This window comes from Epinephelus moara, chromosome 6 (assembly GCF_006386435.1).
Source record: "Epinephelus moara isolate mb chromosome 6, YSFRI_EMoa_1.0, whole genome shotgun sequence".
NCBI lineage: Eukaryota > Metazoa > Chordata > Actinopteri > Perciformes > Serranidae > Epinephelus > Epinephelus moara.
Window position 1 is genome coordinate 26,313,332 of NC_065511.1, and position 24,618 is coordinate 26,337,949.

At 41.4% G+C, this 24,618-nt stretch overlaps 1 protein-coding gene across 3 annotated transcripts; it reads left to right on the forward strand.

Moving 5' to 3' along the window:
- The first annotated feature begins 887 nt into the window (after window positions 1-887).
- Window positions 888-22,346, forward strand: thrap3a (thyroid hormone receptor associated protein 3a). Of its 3 annotated transcripts, none has more exons than XM_050046681.1 (11): window positions 888-1,087; window positions 7,177-7,321; window positions 10,023-10,937; window positions 12,761-13,444; window positions 13,686-13,855; window positions 16,032-16,143; window positions 16,456-16,540; window positions 17,909-18,090; window positions 18,216-18,396; window positions 19,653-19,799; window positions 19,936-22,346. In XM_050046681.1, the coding sequence occupies exons 2-11, from the start codon at window positions 7,200-7,202 to the stop codon at window positions 20,173-20,175; spliced, it is 2,838 nt and encodes a 945-aa protein (XP_049902638.1). In that variant the 5' UTR covers window positions 888-1,087; window positions 7,177-7,199; the 3' UTR covers window positions 20,176-22,346. The 3 variants fall into 3 exon arrangements, with proteins under 3 accessions (XP_049902638.1, XP_049902637.1, XP_049902639.1); XM_050046680.1 differs by lacking the exon at window positions 888-1,087 and adding an exon at window positions 6,883-7,082; XM_050046682.1 differs by lacking the exons at window positions 888-1,087; window positions 19,653-19,799 and adding an exon at window positions 6,883-7,082.
- Window positions 22,347-24,618: the final 2,272 nt, after the last annotated feature.

Consider the following 24,618-nt stretch of genomic DNA (forward strand, 5'->3'; position numbering starts at 1 on the left):
GCTCCCAACATTTAATATGTGGCTTTGGGAATTAGGTCATCTTTTACATTTAGAGAAAATTAGATTCACCTTGTCAAACAGAGAGGGACTCTTTAAGAAGACCTGGCGTTAGTTTGATTCAAGAATGAAAGTGAATGGGTAATGGTTTAAAAGGTTAACTAACATATGACATCATACGACAGTTATCTGTAACTTGTCGGATAACTTATGTGTAATCTTCCTTTTTGTCTTACCACCAGTCTTTTTTTGTTTTGTTTTGTTTTTTGCTGTTGGTATGTTTCTTTACTGTATTTACACTGTTCTGCAAAAAACAATACACAGAAAAAGGGGCACTGATGAGTACTATTATAGATGTGGTATTCATTTCAAAACTATGAACTAGAATGTTTTTTCCCTGAAACCCCATTGATACCTGCAGTGACAACCAACCCCATGTCAGAGTGTCTTTGATGGTTAATTACTTCTTGTTACAATAAGTTGTAAAAACGAAAGTGATACCCATTTCAAGCCAAGACCATAAGCTTTAATTTAATGTAGGAATGACTATTGAAATATGTTTTGATGACAAGCAATTCACATAGCAGTAAAAGTGTGACAACCGACCCCGGTCTCCCCTATAACACCATGTAGCCTTGGACAGACACAGTAGCTGTGCCCAGTAGCTGCTCCCTTTATGGACACGGTTACTACAGTGAGTTTTCATCAGGGATTATTAGGCTTCTCTGGCAGGATGATGTCATTAAAGGTTGGCGGAGCTTATTGTGTCTCTATACGGTTTAGTGAACTCCGCTCCCGTTCACTGCTGATGCGCCCATAGTCCTGGCAGACAGCGGTGAGGGCGGAAGGAAATCTGAACCTCTGAGCCGCACGCAGCAGTCACACCCCCTTTCTCTGAACACCGCAGACTCCAGACACACACACACACGCACACACGCCCGCACACACACTTGACATAAGCTGGGCACAACAGCGCAGACAGACAGAAGACCAGGGAGAAAGTGTCTTTAACCGTGCGTTATTACACCGTGCGTTATTACACCGTGCTGTCTGAATGTGACGTGACGACATTGAACCACAACGCCGACCGGTGAGTACTTTATTATTCCTCCTCTCCTATATCGGCCAATCATATGGTCGAAAGCGGAAATAAATGTATGGAAAATAATGTATTTATAATGGTAGCAACATTGGAAACGTAGCTTCCAGTCGTTGCGCAGCACAGAGATCACCCATGCAAAAAAACACAGCTTGATATTTTATTTTCCGCCAAACCATGTTTCTAAATGACATTTCTGGGCTCAAATACAAACCGAAATGTGTCAACATTTGCTCAGGAAGCTGTTTGACCCTCAGAGGGAGCCATCGTCCTCAATGCTCTCCTGTTAATTGATGGAAAGTGTGCCGTATTGATGGATTTATAATTTTCCGTCGTGCATGATTGATGCGTCATTGCGCATTGGAGGAAACTCCAGGAGGATGCACTGTCTCTCATCCAGGACATGACCCCACCAGCTTTGATATGCTCTCCAAGTGATGTCATTTTGAGTGTAGTGAAAATATCTGTGAAGTAAGGCTTGGATAATTTGCTGGGAGCTCAACAGCCATAGTCAGTCAACATTTATATCTTGAACATTGTTTAATTGTTCAGATATTTTATCAAAGTGCACCCTCGGACCACCACAGGGTTCAACCGGGAACTCAGTGGAAGAGTTGTTTAACTTTACCAGTTGTTTTTAGTGGTTAGCCCAATGACTGTGAATGACTGTTATGATTGTAGGTTTCACCAAGTTGTCCTCCGCCTACTGTAAACAGCTACGAGTTTAACCCAAGTTAGATTGTGTATAGCAACAAGATTTGTCTCTTAGACCCTTGGTTACTGTAAATGCTTGTCTAAATTGGGTTCGCGGTCCAACGTGAAACTACTTCTGGTGTCCAGTGAGGCAAAAAGAAGTTTAAAAATATTATCATGCAATTTCCTGTTGGGCTGTTGGATCCTGGCTGAGGTTAATCCTCTTAAACAAACACTACATGCACTAAGGTACACAATGAAAAGGTGTGCCCGTATTTAAGTGCCCTGGCACACACTGAAGTAGAAATTTTGTTTTCACTTCTCAAGGCCACCATCCGTGTTAATGATACACTAATCATTTAGTCATCTGGCTATGTGTACGTGGCTGAGAGTTGCTTTCAGTATCAACACAGGAGGTGCCATTTGTTTGGAGAAGAAATGTATTTATTCTGGTTGTACAACATTCCACCCATAATCAACACCATTAACACCAACTGCGTCTCGAGCTGCGTGCAGAGACTTTAAGAACACAGGAAACAATAACAACAACCATGCACATTTTGGGCATATAGCACTATATCTCATCGTCGACCAGGCTGTTCCCAGCTGACCAAAATAGAGAGGACCTTTAGCCGATGAGTTCCCTCTTGTGCGCAGCAGAGTTCCACAAACGTGGTGATGACAGACGGCTGAGAAGCATGTCGGTGTGAAGATGCCTCAGTGACACTCCGCTGTGTGCCATTTTCCAGGCAAGTGTAGCCTCGTTACACATCCTAGCAACCATTCATTCGCGGACGCTACTTCTGTAAACTGTTCATTATTGTTCTGGGAACTTCTTCAAATAGAATTAAATGACGAAATGCACAAATCCTTCCAAAAACCCGCAGAGGATAGAGTGATATTGACCTGCCTTAGCTTGTAGAAAGTTGGCTGCAAGTGGGATCGTGTTATCATTAAACTTGTGGCCGAGTTCAATGCCAGCCTGAGTGGTGTTCTGGTCTGTCACTGTAGGCAATTAACAAAGAAAAATGATGCAGGAAATCTGTGCATGAGGTCATCCATTTGTCTCTCTGGCAGCTACAGTAGCTCCCTTGGGACAAACAAAAGTCAGCTAATACTCATTCAGACATAACTGAATCAATCAGGCTGTTCAGAGGAAGTTTTTTTTTTTCACTTAATGGCGACGGAGGAAGCTGAGAGGTTTATCTGGTCTTGAACAGCTCTTCCAGTGGCTATCCATTAACTGCCACAGCATGTAAAGTATCTTGTGGGAACACTATGAGCGAATGCAGCATTTCAATAACCAAAGATTGTGCCAATGACAGTTGCTGTGGCTTTTCTGAAATAGCGAGCGGGGTGTCTCAGGGGCACATATAGATAGCAAATGTGATTCCAGCTGCCCCTGCGGCATCCAAGTCTTAATGATAGGGCTGTTGATTGAGCGGAGCGTTTCTTCACGTACGCTTTCAGCTATGTATCGAGTTGCCGGACCATTGTTGATCAGAGCTACTTTTGCTGTTACATGAAATAAACAGCTGATGAGGATTACACAGCTGTCACTCCCTACTCCAAGGGGGGCTCTTAATCATATGTGTGTGTGTGTGTGTGTGCCAGTGCTTGATCTTCTATCGATGTGAGGACCATTGTCAGTTTAACTCTGTTTCACTATTTAAAACAGATCTTCTCACCACACTCTGATTTGTTTTCTATTGCACAACCTGCTTTTCTGGTTCTGCATGCTGTTCCTGTAATACTGTGTTGTTCCGGGTAAAACTAGCACCAAGATTGTCCATTGAGAGACCAGTCAGAGAAGTTCAAGTTAATATTTTGTGAGGGACATTTGTCTTTGGTTGGTATAAATACTAATATCATCTATTTTAGGATGAGTCTGTTCATCTCTAAATCTTACACCGGATGATACAAGCATTAGATAATCAATAACAAGGAGATCCAGTGATAAAATTCCAGGAAAGATGTTGGTTTTCCTTGTGCTGCTGTGTAAGTACAGGATTTGGTACAGGGTTGACGAGTGTAATGATATTAATAGTTACGTAATTTCAGTGGTTAGTTCTCTGTTAGGATGTGGTAAAGGTGAGAAACCGAAGATGATTGTCATGTCGAAACGTAGGTAAATTATTAAAACATTTTTGTGTGTGTGTGGCTGCAACTGTGCGACTATCTCCCTCCACACAAATGTGTGTAAGCAGACATTAGGGCAAAGTGTTGGGCAGGCCACCCTAGGGGGCTCATGGTGGGGCATGGATGACCAGGGGCAAATACAGAGTGAAATGAAGGGGTGCTGATGCTATTTTGCTTACCTTTTTTATTCATTGCTTACCCAATTATTGATGAGGCGAGGGAGCATGAACTTTATTTGGCTTCTGAGGGTGGGCGTGACAGAAGATGTTTGAGAACCAGGTCCTCACAAGTATTCAAAGATAGGTGTGTGTGTGTGTCAGTAACTGCATTTGTGTGTGATTAAAGGCAGAGCTCAGCCCTGCCTTTTAGAGAGGCTGAAATCTCAGCGATTAGGCTGCCGACCACACAGTGTGGAGCCAGGACAGCTGCAGCTGGTTATCAATTGAGTGTTCAAAGAAAAGCTATCGAAACAGATCTCTTGCTAGTTTTCATAGTGAATACTAAACGCATACACACACTGTACTTTCAGACCTACTGCAACACTGTTTGGCTTGGAAACCTTGCTTTGCATACACTTTCTGCTGAAACTCAAAAGTTTCATAGAAACTGTTTCCAGCTATACAAAGACATCTGAAACACAGATTTGTTGGGTTTAATAAGTGCATTGCAGCTTTTACAACAAATGTAGAATAATCCATTACAATTAAAGTTTTCCAACCTCAAGGCCAAATTCCCAGAGCAAAATTAAGACGTTTGTTACAGTTTATTCATTTTACTGTTTGGCTACCACGTGCTGGAAAGGGCCACATGCCATTCTTGAAATGTGCCGAGTAAGCTAAATTGACGGTCTGTTGAGGCTGGACCTTCAGGAAATTATCCCCTGAAAGCCAAAAACAACATGCTGCCAGGAGTGAGGAGAGTGGGAAGTTCATAGAGCATGAGGAGGCGGCGGTGGGAAGATGGATCCATTTCAAACCTCTCCAAAATAGTAGCAAGGATGCACACTGGGACCACCGTGTGATAGCGTGCGCTGTTTTTGAAATCCCTGTCATGTGTAGTCGGCAATTTCCTCCTCGCAAAGTCCCTGAAGATGACTCTCATAACGAAAGATCAATTATTTGATCCCTGGCATTTACTGTGCTCCGAGGATCATATGTCGTAGATAATGCCTTGTGGACTTTGGAAAGAACTAGATGCTCCTACTATAGAGAGGAGTCGAGACGAAACTTTGAGGTGAAAAATATACTGAGTTTGAGTGGACTGAGCGCGCAGTCTAAAGTGAGCATCTCTCTGTTAACAGATCATTAACCACATGCAAATGTGAATGGTGAAGTGGCTACAGAGGAAATGCACTGTTTTCCCTTCTAGTGGGGTGAACTTAAAGTATTTAACTTTGTCAGATTAGTCAGGGGTGAGTTTAACAGTAGCCAAAGCTTTGCATCATTAATGCCAAGATATATGAAAACAATCAACCGACTAGATGAGACTAGTCTAAAATTTTCTATAAAGACTCGCTGGGGGGAGGCCCGCTCTGTCCGACAAGCAAATTGTGGTCTTCCATTACTTCCCTAAAATGATCAGCTCAGTCAGTTGTGCTAAATATATTATGTCAGATCTGTTCATACATTTACCTCTGACTTGTTGTAACAGTTGTTGGTGAATTTCACAAGTTTTAACTAAAGGGAATGTACTTACTTATACTTTTTTAAGTGCATGGGTGGGTTCACACTGAGAAGTATGGCAAAATACAGCAGACTATGAGCGCCCGCATGGTATATTCAGTCAAATAGCTGAGTGTGGAAAGTTGGACACTTCTCACCATCAGTGGTCGCCATCATTGCCAACATAACGAAAGGGGCAGGGTCCACTAGCACTTCTCAAACTTGTGAAATGAACACTAAAGCAATGTACAGTTATACATGTGTATTTTTCATTACTACTATGCTGTTGTTGGATATAAGCCATCCTTTTGCTTTTTGGGTTAATTATGCAATAATTTGGTACCTCAAACAATAATGCAGATACTAGCGTTAGCTTGCTAGCTAGCTAACAGCGGCAGATTTTATTATCAGGCACTGATGTGTTGTGGAGTAAGCTATACGACCAAAGCGTGACCAAGTTACGTCGCATGATCATGCATGATTAATTGTCATCTTCACTGTAGAAGATTGTAGTATTAGATTTGTGGTCAGATGCTTGACGGGCTGTATAATATTCGCAAAATGTGGCAGCTATCATTAACTCAGTAGATCAGTTGGTGAGAGGGCCAGCCAGTATCGGCCACGGACGTTCATAGAAACATGCCATGAAAGACTGTTCATTATACATAAATAAATAAATAGATAAGACACCAAGTGAGTAAGCAAGCAGATATAGCAAGCATACCTTGGCGAGTGGCAATCATTCGTCAAATGTTGGCATAAATGCTCCGCCCCAAAGCTGCCAGGTCATGCAATCATCATTTCCATTAAGTGTGCAATGTCCGTGATTGATTTGAGACAACACTACCTGGTCAGAATTCATGCACTACACAAGTTAGCACATAGTGTATGCAGCGTAAGCGTGCTAACAAAGGCATTCGATTTAAGACACAGCAATAGTGTAGATATTAAAGATACTGAATGTGTGGACAGGTGGTGAGGCTTAGAGAAGACATGCTGGCTCTCCCTTTTTTTGACCTTATTTGAAAACTGTCTTCTCTTGTGAGTAAAGTGACAGAACAACCATTTTTGCCACCATTTTTTTTATGGTTTTAGCTGATTAACTGTGTTCTGTAGTGGGAGTAAAGTACTGTATGGTATATCTTACTGATGAGTGTCTCTTGTATTTGTATTTTATGGTGGGCTCAACAGTAAAGTAGTCAGATGACTAACGTAAGCCTGCCCTCTATGCAAATGATCAGTGACTAAATAAAACTGGTTGTGTTTGGATGCCCTACTCTATTGCCTTCTTCCTTTTTCACAGCTGTTCTGTTTCTTCACTCAGCTTTTGTGTTAAGGCGGCTTTTGAAGTGACTCTCGGATGACTCATCTGTCGGATATTGTATTTCGTGGGTTTTTAAGTCTTGGCTCTTTTTAAATTTAGTTTTCCTATGTTCATTCAGTTGTTCGCTGAGATGACTAATATTCACTCTATGCATCCAGTGCCTGAACAGGTGATTGAATTGCCAATCATTTTTTATGGGCACTGTTTACCGTGTCAGATTTACCACAATCCTTACTCGGCTGTTCGACTCTTTTGTTTGGCAGTTTGAGGTGGGCTGGCCGCAGTGATGTCCAGATCCACGAAATCAGCCTCAAGGTCTCGGAGCCGCTCGAGGTCCCGGTCAAGATCCCGCTCCACCTCTCGCTCCAGGAGTCGCTCCAGATCCCGGTCCAGGAAGCGTCACTACCGGTACAGTCCCATGTTATAAACAATCCTCCTTTCCTTTCTGTTGGCTGTTTATTTTTGTGGTCTTGAGATCCACTGCCTCTATTGTTGAAGAGGCCTCTTTGTTGCCAGGCCAGACTTATCATAATTAGGTTTAATTGATTACTGAAAGTTAATATTCAGTTCATATGAATGGAGAATGCATTGACCCACTGCATGATTAAAGTATGAGTGATTGTGACCCAAGAAAGTCGGTTGTCATGACAAAAGAAAAAGTAGCAGCAGGTGCAGCAGGCAAAGTGTTGCCACGATATACACAGTCAGTTTTGATCATCCTGTGTTTCCTGGGAGGCTCCTTTTCCACTCAAACTCTATCTGGTGAATCTTATCTGAAAGGACTGACCATGCAATGTGCTGCTAAGATCTGACATGTAGAAAATATATATGCTAATGATTGTGCAGTGGGGATGTCAGGAAGCAGCTCTGTGTTCTGTTATAACCTGTGTCTCAGTTACATATTCGTTGGTTTCCATCTGCAAGACCTTGTCTTGTCTTGGACTTTTTGACTTTGGTTCTCATGAATTCACAAAGCTGGTGCAGTATTAATGGATTTGGGTCTGACTCAAGCTCTGGATTCGGCTTCTGTATCAAGAGGAAATTGATGTTTGGGAAAGAGTTCAGCTGCCGGTTTGAGAATTTACTTAAGTTAGCGTGAATGTTATTGCAGTTTGCACTCCCTGCGAAAATTTCCATATTAGTCGACTTCAGCGGGAGATGAAAATATTTTATCAAGTCTTAATAAAGAAGGCAGCGTTTTTTTTTGTTGGTTGCTTTGCTTAAATAGAAACGCCCTGGTTGTGGGGTTATCTGCTGGCCACGATGTGAAGAAAAAGTGAGGCTTCACTGTGATGGCTCTGCTTTTTCTGGCAAAATGACTGTGGCATGGCAATAAAAATGGCAGGGCAGCTCATTTCCTGGCAGTGTCGCAGCACGAATTAAAATTGGCTTAAAGAAGAGACATGGAAGGAATCTAATGGTGTGCTCTTCCTGAGTCCACCTTGCATGTGTGCAAATGGGGTTGTGGTCACACAGCCTGAACACACACATTTGCACAAGTTGTGTATAAACACAGATTCAAATTAAAAAAACCAAAAGACCAACACACACAGTTTATTTTATGTCTGTGCAAAACACCTTCAACATGTTGACAAGCCTGACGAATAAAAACAGACTAACTGTTCCAAGTTGGAGCTTATTTCTTCACCTCAGTTGTAAAAGGAGCCACAGATGCAGTAAAACACTCCCTCTGGATTTTCCTCAGTGACTAATCTCATGTTAAATAAGAGAGGTTATCGTGTATCTTGCTGAAATATTATGTTAAGACCACATTAAAATGTGGATATCTGCAGTATTTTAATGATAAAGTCAGAATATAGAGGTTGAACAGCCAGTGTAGCTGGCAAACATAGAGTCAAAGGATTGAAGTAGAAGTTTTTTTCCCCCTTCACACTGGTCCATGTGACTCCCTGCTCCAACAGAGTTGGCTAGAGGAGATGTAGTATCTGTAGCTCGCACTGTGAGTGTGCAGTGCTGCTCAGTGCGCTGCTTTCTTTACTCACTCTGTATTCCAATGCAAAAACACACTAGGTGAGTCCTGTGCTTTTTATTTGGCTTTAGCATGTTGTTGCATGTAGCGTGGAACTGCTTTGCTCGGTCCGTTTAGGACATTGTTCTGCAAGATACTGTAAGCTTTGTATGCATTTGAAAAAAATACTTCCACAATTCAGCCGTCTTTATATTATACATCACTAAAATTCTAACAGGGAACCTAGCGAAGCGGCTACTTTGCATTGACTGATAGTTGTAGAGATCTTGCTGTAGAGAAAACAGACCATTACAGAGACAATAAAGGACTTGTTTGATGTCTTACAGTAGATTTGCTACAATCACAATCTCAAAGCTGTCCGTGGAAAGCTGCAGATGCGTTGACATGTGGTTAGGCTTAAAAGGAGCATGTTGGGCTGATTAAAGCACTGTTCTGAAGAGGAGAACATATTGTATCATGCTTATGATCTTAAGACTGTGGACTGTGTTTAAGGTTCAGGCAAGAGAACTCAAGGCTTTGTATCAGAAGTGCAGCAGGGCCACCATGTGGCCTGATCCGACCCTGCAGCCTGGCCCGGCATCACACTGTGAAATCTCTGCTCCTCTCCCATGCAGTACACCTCCTGTGGCCTCCTTTATACTACCATATGTTTTGTCTATTCCAAATGATAAATGCATAACGGATGCAACTGCACGTCTATATATATCATGTGTTTTAGGGTTGTATGCATTTTCCATATGTTAGGTCAAATGGTTGAAGTCTGTTAAAGGAAATTGAGCAGACAGGTTTAAGTGGAAGTATATTGTTCCTGTAGTACTGGTATCATGATTATCTCTTCAGCTATAGAAGCATACAGTGCTCTACAATGTTCATTAACCTTTATTCCAGTAATAGCCAACATCACATCCTTTAAATACTATACAGGTTGTACTATATTCGTCTAGTGTCAGAAATGTTAAGTTTTAAATGTTGAGGCTGTGATTTGCAGTTTTAGCTAGTGTTCTATTAGATTCCATGTCATTCCTTGAAAACTCCCCAAAACTACATTTTAGTTTTGTGTATCAATGAGTTTTTGGAAGTGAAGCAATGTGCTTTCTTTCCCCTCGCTTTCATCTACAGCTCTAGGTCTCGGTCATGGTCAAGATCTCGTTCTCCACCTCATAACCGGGAGAAGAAATATCCAAGGGGATACCAGCAGAACAATCGTGAGTTCCGGGGCTGGCACCGCGGCTTCCGGAGGCCGTACAACTTTAGGGGCCGAGGGCGGGGCTACTTCCCACGTGGACGCTTCCAGCGTGGTGGTGGGGGTGGTGGCTATAACAACAACAACAACAACAACAACTTCCGCCCCAACTGGAAGAATTACAAGCAGTACCCTCAAAAACAGCAACAGCAGCAGAATTATTCACGAGGACGCTCTCACAACGTCCAGCAACGCTCAGGAAGTCCCCCTTGTGGTCACGCTCACCACTCTGACAGATCCTCCTCACCATTATCCAGACACTCGCAGCATTCTTCCTCTTCCTCACACTCCTCCTCTCCCAAATGCACGCCAGCCTTGTTGCTGACTAACCAAAACTCCAAAGATGTAAAAGAGGAGCTCTCAGCCTCCAAGGAGGTCCAAAAGGGAGGAGGAGGAGGAGGAGGAGGAGGAGGAGGGGGAGATGGAGAGGCAGTTGAGCTTGTCGGGGTGTTGGCAGGAGATGCCAAAGAAGCCACAAGCAGTGGGAAAACTGAAGGGAACTGGCAGGGCCTGACAGACTGCAGCAGCAGTCCAAAGAGAGCGAGTCCTCTGGCAAGCTCTGCTGTTACTGTTAATCAGAACAGCCAAACTACTAACCAGTCTAAAGAGTCCCCTAAAATCACAAATGACATCAGCAATGGCGCCCCCTCCTGGAAGACGGTGTCTAGTTCATCCACAACAAAAAAATCCTCACACGAAGGTCTAAATCCAATGCTGTCCAGCTTTGACTTCTTCTCCAACGAGGAATACCTGGATGGAGATAAAACAGCAATCTCCATCGCCTTCAGACAGTAAGACTGACTTTACTCTTTTTTTCTCAAATTAATTCTGACATTGTTTCAGCAAACTATGAAAGTTTTATAGCCAAACAGATAAAATGTTATGAATTATAGCCTGAATGCCTTTTTATTATTTTATTCTGGCATTTCCTTGGCTCTGTAATCGTTGGGTAGTCAAGTGTGGTTGTCATAACAGACTAAAACAATAATGTTGTCATTTAGGGGCATTCAAAATGTTTGCCCTGTCAAATAGCATTGTTTTATAGGTCCAGTGTGTAGGATTTAGTGGCATCTAGCAGTAAGGTTGCAGAACTGAAACTTTTCCTGCAGGAGAGCTACAGTGGCCGACAAGAGAAATTGATGCAAATGGCCTTATCTAGAGCCAGTTTAGCCCCGTTACCACCAAACACTTTCAGTATGGTACCTTTGGAACCAAAAGTGACCCTTCAGACATGGTACCTAGACCCTAGTGTTTCCACTGCAAACAGTACTCTTACATGTGGGCAGGGTTGTTGTCACTCACAGGTCCGCCCAGCACTATTGTCTATATTTCCTAGATTTCCATTACCAGTGACACAGATGGAAGTCTGCACCTTGTTTATCGTCCACAGAACGAGGCTGCACATTAACATTTTCAGGACAGAATAGAACAGGCTGCAGTGAGAGTCTCTCTCCATGGGATATTTAAAAATAGTGGGTTCATGCATTCAGTCCTTCTCAGTCAAGCTCAGGGGTTTAGTGTTGCTGGAGCCCGCAGGAACAATGCTCCACAATGCTCCACAATGCTTTTTTTCCCCTCCAAGTGAGGACTGGAATACCCCTGGTCGAAATAAATATATAAATACTTGAGGATCCACTCATTACCAAAAGTGTATGTCAAATAAAAACTAAAGTAATGGTCAAAGTTATCACAGTGAAATTTAAGGTGTGTTGATTAATTCACGTTGTGATCTCATGCATTGACTAACATTACAAGTTAGAATTCCACCAGTTTCTATGGGGTCAGATCAGTTTCATAATGAATGAACTCACGCAGGGTTTTTCACAAATGCACATGCTCTGGTTCGCAGTTGTATTTCGGACTCACTAATGCACATGATCTGTTTCGCAAATGCACACGCTCTGGTTCAAAAATATAATTTTTATGCAAACTTGTAATATAAATTCAGAAATGCACACACTATGCTTCACAAATATTATTTTGAGGCACACTTGTAATATAAATTCACAGATCATGCGAATCGCTGAATGTGCATTTACAAAATGCTTCTCATTTGTGAACCTCTCTACATTTGTGAGAGAAATCTGTGTGGTGAATTTTGAGACTCCCCTGACGTCGCAGGTCAACGAACGTCACCATTGGCTGATAAATCTGTCAATCAAATTTATGATTCTGATTGACAGATTCATCAGTTAATCAGGTGTGTTCGCTTTCAGCCAATCGTATGACTCCTTACATTTTCTCCACACTTTTAAACCAATCGCAGAGCTACTGTCATTCTAAATGAACAAAAACACCATGCATCAGATTTTCAGGTTAATATATACTCTCATGAAAACAATCTAGTTAGGAATATAATACCATTTCTGCCAACAGATACCCATAATCCTACGCACTGGAACTTAAATTGAAATTCCTTATGCTTTTATGTCTAATTTGGTTTTATAGATGAAATACTAATCTGACTCAATTGTTTTTTCTGTTTTAGAAAATCTTATTTGTCGAGGCTCTAATATGACATCTTGTCAGATAGTCTGTTGGCTTCATTACCGCAGTTGTCTCACAAGTTGCATGCCCAGTTAGATGCAGCTCTTTATCTCTTGTCATTGTTTAGGTTTTTGGAGGAGCAGCAAAATAAAAAAGCTAAAGCTTTGGAAAATGGCAAGAACACAGAAGCCAATGATGTGGATATGGAACAAGGAAAAGTGAATGGCAAAGCACCAGTGAATCACTCTGACTCGGTGTCAAGAAAGCACAAAGAGGACATTGATGGTGAAGTGTCTCTGAACAGCTTTTTGAAAGCGTCCCCTTTTCTGTCTGCTGACGGGGAGGAAGAGGAGGAGATGGTAATCAAGCCTCAGTCAAAGTCACTTCACAAAGACTGGCACAATGGAGACGAGTCCTTTAAGCCAAAGATCAAGGTCACTAACTCAGCCCGGGAACTGTTTGATGAACGTTTTGGCAAATGGCAGAATGTGTCTTACTCCCAGGTAGCTAACTGTGACCTTGACGCCATGGCAGAGGACATGTATCTCAGTCGTAAGCAGGATAAAGCAGCGGCCATTGCTGCTGCCCTCGCCAAGAGGGAGTTAGCAGGAAAATGTGAGGAACTGTCTCCAGACATGGGTGGTAAAGCCAGGAAGATTGCAAAATCTCCTTCCATCCCATCTGCTACACCACCACCAAGAAGGAACTCTGACAGAGAGCTCAGGGGAGAGGACTCGCCTTTCATGTCCTCAAGAAAACAGGAAACTAAATTAAATGTCAGAATGGATTTCCTCGGAGATAGCCTGATAAGGTGAGCATCATATAACGATTTCTGGTCCCAAACTGGGTCTTTCCTCATTTAGCAAGGAGTCATATCTGTACATCCAGCTGGAGACTTTGCAATAGTAGCTAACATATATAATGTGTTTCTGCAACAGTTTCCTTGTTTGAATGTTTGTTTCCTGTGATTAAAGAATATGTCTTTTGCTTTTATCCTTTTTCGATTTAAAAAGAAAGCAACAGACTAAAGATTTTGTTTTTGTCATTTTCAGCTCTGATATTTTAGCTGAGGAGCGACAGTTGTCTCAGGATCTTGTGCAGGCCTCTAAAAAGGATCAGGAGTTCCGCTCCATCTTTGATCATGTTAAGGCTGCTCAGATACAGAGGAGTCCCTCTGAGCTGTTTGCTCAGCACATTGTCACCATCGTTCACCACATTAAAGGTGAGTCTGCACCTCTTTGCTGTCCTCACATTATTAACAGCAGAGTGGAGTGATCTAGTAACAGCTTGTTTACAATCACATGATTATTATGACGTGTGAAGTTCAGATTGAGGGAAGGTAGTAGGCTTGATAAAGCCACATACTGTGGTGTTGGATGAACCTGCAGGCAGCAGGTATCATCAGAAAATTGAAACTCATGTTGAATGTGATCTATACAAAATGAAGAAAAGTGATTTTTCCCAGTAATGGACCAATTGGCACAGTGTGGACATGATCGTCATTACAAATGACCACGTCCTTCAGACCTCCGAACAATACTTATGTTTTACGGTGAGCCAATGAAAGCGTTCAAGAGTCTGGTGGACTTTGAGTATTTTGTGTGACAACTGAAACAACTGCCATCTTATTTTTATTTATTTTTTGGTCATGTGAGTGTGCTTGAGTATAATTGTCTTTTATTTTCAAATCTGTACATGGATGCACCGCTGGCTGATGTTACGAGCTAAGGTTAGCTAACTTCAGCTACCATTTTCTACCTACTAGGTCAACCGTTCTCAGAGGTCTGGTGAAAGAAGTTGTCACAGCACACTGTAATTGCATCCAACTCTTGCATGTTGGATGTTTAACGTGCATTATGCCGGGTTCACACTACATGACATTTTTGTCTGTTCTGACAGTCACTATGTCAGATTAGGCGACTATGGAGACCTAAAATCTTGCTGTGACACGGCTGACTGACATGAAAGACTACACCATTGGTCCACAACCAATCATCGCTGGTCGTCTTTCACATGCGTGACGTCATCACATTATTCTTGTCCTATTTTTATTGTTACTATTATTTCAGTCACTGTGGCTATTCATGATCCAGCCGAACTGTGATTGTAGTAATATAAAAAAGTGCCACCAGATGTCAGGAGCTACATTTGAAGTACCGCATGCAAACTACGCAAATCACTGAATCCTCCACAACAAGTTCCTGCAAATGTTTCACAATAAAAGCCTGTTCAATAAATGAAGGGATTCTCTCAACCACAGTTATAAGGGGCTTTTAATTTACGATACAAGTACTGAGTTTGAAATGACGGCGCAATGCATTAATTTTATCAAGGCAAACAGGAATGGATAAAAAGTAAAAATATAAAAATACAGAGAGAATGATAAATAACGGCCCGTTTCTAATGTAGTCTGTTTCACATGAAGCTGGTAGCCTCTGCAGTTGTGGTAAGTAAAAGCCCCGCCACTATTTTGTAATTTTCTTACTTTATGTCCGTCTCCATTCTAGAGATGTACCATTGTTTGCTAGCTTGATGCTAATGGAAGTACTCAGCAGGTTGACAAAGTGCCTCTGCTGTTTCACACCATCATTTCCCCCTTTTACTCTGTTGTGGTAACATCCCTAGAGGAAATTTCTAAAAGCCTGGGGTTTGTTTACATACAGTTGTCTACGGCAGCAGATCGCTCTGTGTTTCTATTGGTCAAAGTGACAGCAGTGACGGGAGAAGTCGTGAACGACAAAAAGAAAATCAGACATGCTGGACTTTATGTCAGGAAGTCGTGAGGCGTCCCAGGCACAGCGTCGATTGTCGTTTACTATGACACAGTACAAGAGATGAAACGATGGATTATCTCATTGCCGTTCACGATCCATGCCGACGCTGCGTCGATCTACAATCGGGCTGATATGGTGTAGTGTGTACCTGGCATTAATGTTAATCTTTGACTTTAGCCAATTTTGCTCCCACAGAGTGAAGAGGTTTTTGATCCACATCTTCTGGAGTTTTTTTTTTTCTTTTTCACATCTCCCCTTTCCGTACTATCCTTTTTTTAGGACTTAAAGTGGAAGTTGGAACATCTGTAAACAGGACAAATCATAGACATTAGTGAGGTGTTGTCAGTCTTTGCCTCCAGTTGCCTGCCCTCCATCTGGACAGTGCACCAATGTGTGACATCATATGCAAAGAAGCTGCAGTTTCTCTGCAAAAACATCATTATGTTTTTGAGGCGACTGTAAAACAAGCGAGGACTCACTCATGTTTTACCTCCTATATAAAATACAGGAATATGGCACATGGGAATATTCAGTTCAATGCAGCATCAGAGTGGGATGGAAAAATGACAAGACACCAGAAGCACTAACAACTTGAACAGCTGTTTTTCCTGTTTCCCTGCACAGCTCAGCACTTTCCGTCCTGTGGAATGACTCTAAACGAGCGATTCACCATGTACCAAAGACGAGCTGCTGAGAAGGAAATGATGAAGCCAAGAAAAAGCCCAGAGATACACAGGTAGAGTCGCCTATTGAGTGACCCTCTCACCTTCAGTGTGCTGTGGCTTCACCTCCTCTTTTAACAGCTTTCAGGTATTTTTCTCACCTTTCCTACCTGAAAATCAACAACAGACTATCTTGGCTTATTTGTTCTCATGCTCGGTGGAGGTCAGTTTTAATTTCCCACCATTTTTTTCTTTTCTTTTGTCTGTGTTGTGTCGTGCTCGCAGCTCAATGTAGCTCACAGTTTGTCGTTGTGGCACCTGTAACCGTGGTTGTTGCTGTACTCTGCATTTAATCATCTTGTCTTAACTGTGATTCTTTCTCACAGGCGAATTGATGTTTCACCAAGAGCTTTTAAGAAACACTCTCAACTTTTTGAGGCGATGAAAAGCTCAGAGGATGGCACTTACAAGGTGACTGAACATTTTGCAGTATGAAGTATGTGGGAAAAACAAACAACAGCAGACGAGTGAGCGAGCCAGATGCCTTTACACTGCACTCTCTGGAAGCCTTTGGCTTTCCTTGAAGGGAGATGCACAGTCTAAGAAATGAAAATGCAAAATAAGGCACTTTGACTTTGTTGTTTGTTATATATCGCCTTCACACATGGTGAATTGCTTAGACTGTGGGCACAAGCCTGACCAAGGCTAATGAATCATATAAGTTCAGAAATGGAAGCCACTGTGCCAAAGCTGTTCAAGGGACTCTAAACAAATGTCTTCGTAAGTATTCTTTACAAAAATAAGGAACGGAAATAACCAACAGCAAGCACTTTATGCACTTGTGCTTATATTTATGTGCTTAACTTTCTTAGTAAACCCTCATAGTGTTTCTTTATTGATGCGCATGGACACATATGGTCAAGCATTTGTAAAAAATGAGGCGCAAATACTACTTAAGTACATCAAACTGAGTAAATTAGCATGAACAGTCCTATCTTCTCTTTCTTCACTACTGTTAAAGAACCATACTAGTCGTTTTGCCAGTAGCTCCACAACTACGAAATGTGTTTACTGTATAGTAGGTACCAGCAACTATTCGCCCAAGCATACCTCACAGATTTTAGACAATATGATAATCAGCTTAGAGTGACTTGAAACTTGTTTGACATAGGAAATACATCACTGTGTACATTTAGGGATTGTTTCGAAAACACTTTAAGAGCCTGAAAGCACCACGTCTCTGACGCTCTGATGTTTGAAATGTGGGAATTGGCTGCTGGATGTCATGTGACATATGGAAGCCAATGTGAAATATGCTGGTGCTGTTTGTTGCTGTGGTGCAGCAGATTCTTGAAGCCCTGGAATGCTGGACTTTCCCACAAGCATTTGAACGCACCTGTGAGGAGGTTTTCAAAATGCAGCCTTCTGACCGCTGACCATGAAATCACACAAAATACAGCTAACATAATACTGACGGTGATGGATTGCCTATCTGAAACAAATTTTAAGTCGTTTCAAGTTGATTTTCTGAACATGTTTCAATAGCTGCTTTGAAGGCATCTAAAAACATATGCTTTGGAGAATGGTTCACATTTGAAGTTAATCCTAAAACATGCAAAACTACTGGTTTGGCCCTTTAAGTGCACTGGAAAATTCACTCCAGAATGGCTTGGTTTTATTCATGCCAGCTGGCTGTTACCTGGGCCCCCCCCCCCCTTTTTCATCCATGGACCTCGCTGTTTAATTTAAAGATCAGCTTGGCTGAAAGCAGACTGATAGCATCTTCATGCTAATCCAAAGTCTGTCCACGACGCTGTGTTCTGTTTTTGATTTGCTCAGGACGGCGGGGAAAAAATGAAGGGTGACCCAATGGACCTTCGTTTGGATATTGAGCGCCGTAAAAAATACTCCACCCATGACAGAGAATATGATCAAGATCGGGGAAGAGACATGGGAGATTCCCCAGATTGTAGTAGAGAGAGAACTGAGGAAAAGTTCTCCAAATGCCGTGAGAGATCAAAGTACGTGCAACTCCCCTGTGCTTGTTTCAAACTACCCACAAATGTGTTTGATGCTGTTGTTCATTTACCCTGCATGATTAACAGCTGTCCATGATGGATTCTGCATATACTCTTTCTCCTTTTAGGAAACATAAGAAAAAGCGCTCTCGCTCAACTTCGTCCTCATCTTCTTCGTCCTCTAAGTCCCAAAAAGAAGATTTGCCCCATGGCAAGTCTGATCCCAAAGATAAAGGCTTTAACAAGGCCCGACTGGGTCAGAGAGAGTCACCAGGACCGCCTGAAAGAGGAAGGCCACGTGGAGGATTTGTAAGTTAACACATGATGTTGGATTGACAGGGGAGCATAGTGTGGAGCAATGACTGTGTCAAGTTACGCTGAACAATTGAATTTCACAGTTTGTTGTGTGTCAGTGATTTCGCTGCTTTTTAGGGCCCGAAAGCGCCAGGGCCCATTGGTCGTAGGAATTTTTAAGAACATATATAAGATGGGGTTTTTTTTGTTTTGTTTTGTTTTAAAATCACCTGACAGGAAATCAGCCATCTTGAACTTTGTGAATTATTTTCATTGTACGAATATGTTTAAAGACTTAAAGATGCATACAGACTCACAAAACTTTGCAGCCATGTTCAAATGAAATAATTATATTAATTTGATGGTGCAAGGCTTGGGTGTGGCATGTCAGCTCTATAGAGCCCACCATTACTTTTAGCCTTTGAACACATTTTTGACACCCTCTGTATACATGAAATGCACAAAACTTGGCGCAAACATCAAAAGCTGTGAACATTGTGACAATATACAGTCATTAGGTTCACATGTGTAGCAGGAAGCAAAACGCCCCCTAAAGTGTGGGAGGCCTCAGTTGGGACAAAGTTGCTCTGTTAGTCACAAAATTTGGTATGCACATTATTCTCATTATTTTAGACATATTTCTCATTAGGTTTAATGAGCTCTGCCCAACCAGAAGTCGGCCATTTTAAATTATGTGAATTTTCCCTGTATTTTTGCGAACTTTTTCAAACACGTCCTACAAAGTTGGTCAGATTTGATTCAAATTTGGGTGGTGTAACACTCGCTAAAATACTTGATAGCTTGGCGGTCATTTCAGGTCATGTGATTTTTCTAAGAGGATTCAGTGGGTCCATTTAAAATTTGGGCAACAGAATCCTAAGAACTTCATAATGCCAAATTGTGAAGCTCTTGTGTTTTCGTGAAAACAAATCGAGAGGTGGGCAATTTGCATGTTGAGCCATGATTCACATAGCTGTTGTAACGTGACTTTACATAGTCTAACCTGTCCCAGTTTCACATGTTGGATAGGAGTCCAGCTCTGTAGACATCGACATGCCCATATTGACTCATAGTCACAGTGCCACCCACTGACAACAGGAAGTCAGCCATATGTGACAGAGATGATCTGACATTAAAATTACATGGTGTGGTTTCCACATGAAGGACAGCAAGATGACGTATGATTAGTGTGGACACAGGAAGAAGGTGCAAGGGCCCGTCCATTGCTGCTTGCAGCTTTAATTTTTTTCATGTCTTATGTCTAATTACAGCAAGTCCGAATTCGGGGAAGGGGCTGGAACAGAGGCAATTATCAGGGAAACTGCTCACAAAGTAACAACATGGCAAACATGGCAGTGCACCCAAAAAATGAGGACTGGGACCCAGAGTACACACCCAAAAGCAGAAAATACTACTTGGTAGGGTCGATCTATTTCCCATTTATGCCTCCCATCTCTGTTTGAATTAGCCTCATGTTGTCGTTCAGTCTAATCTAGCTCAAGTTAGTACTTCTGAAGTTGTTCTCTTGACACACCTCTGTCCTTTGTCTCTTAGCACGATGACAGAGAACGGGAGGTGGAGCACAAGTGGGTGGACAACCGAGGGCGAGGACGGGGAGGCTTCTCGCGTGGAAGGGCGCGATTCATGATCCGCAAAGCCACTGGGTGCCCCAACACCAATAGCCCCAAATGGGCGCATGACAAGTTCCAAATCAACGGGGAGCAAGGTGACGCCCGGGAAGAGGAGACAGAACAGGACCATAAAGACGGAGAAATGGATGGGGAGAATACTTGAGCAGTGAAGCAGTGAAATCTTAATATTCTTCTGTGTTGTTATGGCATCTGACTCAGTGATTTTATCCGCCACAGTGGATTCATAAATGCAGATTAAAACGTTTGAAGACTCTCATTATGCTTTACTTTCAGTGTAGGATACTCACTCTGACTTGACACAACTATTTTCCAATCAGGATAGAACCTATAACCAGTAGAAGCACTGTTTGAGGGTGAATTGCTGTTTCTCGTAAGAATTCAGATTTACGTCACATGCTTGTTTTGCTTTTTATGGTTAAGGGAAATTTTACACTTTTGTCACAGGAATGATCAAAAAAAATATTCACTTGTATTTTTAAGTAGTAACAAAAAAAAAATCACATCATAGATCAAATCAGCTTGTGCCTTATACTTGTGCAAATGAAGAAATATTGTGTGTGCAGGCTTGTTTTGAGCCTTTTCTTGTCTAGATTTAAAGCAATAAGTACACTGTAGTTCATGTTGACATAAAACGTCACTGTTTAACTAGTCCTACAAATGACCCTGATGTGACATGGGACCAAACTGTATGGGGTCAAAGCTTATTATGCTCTGCAGTCTTTCATTATACACCATCCAACAGATCTAAGATACTAGCTGGCAGCATAGGAGACTGTTATTATAAGGATAACTACCTGTACATTTAGTATGTTGCTCATTAAATATTTTGCCGTCAAAGATTTTTCTATGTTACAGTAGCTCTTTGCTTGATCTTGGTACCACTAATCAATATATAATATTGATAGTGATTGTATTCTGTTTTCTCCAGAGACATTCATTGAAGTTTTTGTACCTGGCTGGGCAGGATTTTGACTTTGTTTGTAAAGGACTTGCCATAGTTTTTGATGTGTTTTTTAATTGCTGTTCGCAAACTTGTCTCCTGTCAATGAGAATATAACCTCCTGAGACCCGAGCTTTTGTTTGGTGCGCATTTTTAATTTTTCTTAGCTATTTGGGATTAGATGGACATGGCGAGTGTAAAATACTCATCTTTAAACAGTAAGCAGTTTTGGAATAAAATCCTGTCCTCATATGGGGAAGATGGATTTTTGAAACTGTTTATTTCAATGCCTGAACGTTGTTGTGCAAAAAGAAAATTGCAGACAATGCAACATATGTTCAATGTTTTGTATTTCAATGGGTTAGGGGTCACTGTTCATGTCTGAAACTGTTCAAACCTGCTTATTTCAATGTCTGAACAAGTGCAAAAGTAAAATTGCAAATAACGCAGCATAAAAGCCTTGTGATTTGTTTGTCTTGTACCTCTATGAATTTTACTTGCTCCATACTCCAAGTTAGGACTGTCCTTTTTGTCTGTAGGAACAGTCTGTCACACTTAATTGGCCGATGTAAAATGCTGTGATAATATAATAATAAAGTCCCAATGTCCTCAAACGAGTACTTCCAAATTTACAGCATTTTAGCTCATTACTATTGCTACAACTGGTCAAACGTGTTGCCATATCAAACTACAAACATTATTAAGCATAAAAAAAAGTTTCAACCATTACATTTGATCAGGTGTTGTACCATGTCCACTCCTGTGTTGGGATCAGCTGCAGACTGACTCAGCAGAGATTGCTGCCATGTTGTTGTTGTTGTTTTTTTTTAACCAGGATTAGGATATGCCCTTACCACCACTAGATGGCACACTAAAGCGCCCAGGATTGAGCACAACAGGTCTAAGTTAAGCGAAATAAAATATAAGGTGGCGCAAACCTAATATGCAATGTCCACATATGAGGACACAAGGTCACAGGAGGTTAATCTGTTGCGTAAGCTGTGTTCAACTGTATCAAAAGGCTCAAAGTTACTATTTGTTTAGTCTGTAGTTGTAAGACAGAAATACAAGGCAGTTTGTAGAGCACGAATTACATATGTGTAAATCTAGAATAAGATTATAATGTCAGTGCATAGCTGGAACTATTTCAAGTCTAGGATTAGACATGTCTGTTTGACTAACCGCCAGTACAACTGAAAAACAATTGTTGTGCCTTGCTGTGCATCCGCTCGTCTTATTTGTACAATACAGACTGAGATTCACATTTGATTGTTTAAAGGTTACCTGCTTGGGACTGGGGAGTACTTTTTTTAAATAGGTGTTGTTACTGTTTTTTTCTTAGACTGTAAATTAAAGAGACACTGATTACCATACCAGTCGCCTTGATGTGTTCTTTTTATTGTAAGTTCTATTAAGGTATAAGAGCATTTCAGGTTTATCATTTGAAAAGCCACTTCATGGTAATGAATGTAGTTTTTCTTTTTATTTATTTTTTTATTTTTATGTGACACATGAGCTTCATTTATGTCCACAGCTAGCTGGACAGCTATGTCCAGTATAAAGATGGACGACATGACAGCTCTCCAAGACTAATGCCAAGACATTTGAATGTCCCCCTGGTGGCTGACTGCAGTATAGGTCATAAATCCCAACCCCTCCATGTTAAATGATGGGACAAGAGCCAAACTAAGAAATAGGGATGTCCTGATCTGATCTCAAGCATCAGAATCAGGCCTATCAAGGCATTTTTTAACTAATTGGGATCAGGTGTACTGAGTTATATAGAGGATCCAATCCTGTAACGTCAGCTGTCACACAGGTGTTTATATTCGCAGAGTGCAGTCATCTCCAACTCTCCGCTTTCTTTTTCTTCACTACTCAGCTAATGTGTGTGTTAGAGCAGGAGCTAAGCCCCACCTGCGGCAAAACACAACACAACATATACGACAGCAAAAAATCAGTATGACACTGTTTTTTTTTTGGTTTTTTTCTATCAAAAACTCGTTTGATTTCAGCTTACTGTAAAGGTCTCGTGTTTGTGGCGCATTGTGTTCATCCGCAGGTGGAGGAGAGACAGACAGTTGTGCAGAACAGAGGACAACCACACTCACCACGCCACTGCAAGTGCAACAAAAGCCCCCCGTTTTACATTTATGTAGCCTAATCTGCAAAAAAAGATGCACAGATAATAAAAATGAATACTAAATGAAATACTATTCATTCCGGTAACTCATGTAAAGGCTGCACTGAAGCAACAAACACTGGAGAATAGGCTACTCTCTTCAAGGGACAGATACATTCCCTCGAGACAGTGACAAGGCCAAAAGATTCAAGGGAGGGTTTGTTGTTGTTTTAGACTTACTTACTTAGTTTTGTCAAATAAATAAATAGATAAATAAACATTAGGGAACAGCTTGGATGCAAAGATTTTTTTCTTAATGCATTGGACAGCTTTTCAATTGTCAAGCATAGGCTCTACATTGGACTGGTTTATTAACTTGAATGTACTTGCAGTGTGCACTGTGCAGCTGTACTATCTAGGAACATAGAAGTATAGGATCGGGACTCAGTGTTGGCAGATACTCAGTGTTAAATTAACTGGATCCGGGGCAAAAACACTTGAGCAGGACATCCCTACTTTGTACTACATGAATGCGTCCCAGCTGCACAGCAAACACTACATGGTTAAGTCTTCTGATGATACTGCCATCTTGTTTTTCAGGACTAAAAAATCATTCACGCAGTTGCATATGCAACTATAAGATTCAGACCATTTTTGTTGGCCCTAATCAGTATTTTCTTAACCCTGCAGGATCACTCACCACAGCTGTGTTAAACATGTTACAGCTTAGGTTCATTCATGTACATAACTGTGCATGAGACAACAGCAAGAAGAGCCAAATGTCTGCACAGAGCTTGCTAGAGACTTCGACAAAGGTATTCAGAAGCATGCACACTGTGCAGCTCCTCTTTTTTTAATGCTGTAGTTCAGAGCATGTTGGGGTGTGGCGACTGATCCTGATTTGGTTACCACTCTGTTCAACAGAAGGCCAAGTTCACCTGCTTCAGAGCCTTGAAAGTCGTTGGAGTCTCCAGGTAGTCTTTAATTAAACGATTATCAGACAGATGATCTCAGAACCTGTGCATGTCCTCCACCCTGATTTGCAGTTTCCGCCCTCCCACATTTTTGGGCTACCTACTGTAAACATAAATTATATTGAAGAAAAAAAAAACTTTCTTACTCTGTCCACCAAGCCTCTAGTCCACAATGTCTTATTCTGTAAAAGCATTTTTATTGCATTGTACAATTTTGATTAGGAAATGGGGCAGTTTGGACCTAGCTCATACATATATATGTCTTTTATTAACAGCGGTAACTTAATGTATTATTTATGTATTTAATGTTTATTTGTATATAGGACAAGTATGTAGTATACATAAATGCCACACACCACATCATTTATGGCCTAAGCAAATTTGCAATGCCCGTCCCTAGTTGAGCCTTAGGATACAAAAGACTCAGCAACAAGAATAAAAGTAACAGTGCAAAGTACAGCCAACAATAAAAGTACAGACTGAACACATTAAACTGAAGACATAAAACTGCAATACATAATTAGCAACACAGAATAGGAAGCACTACAT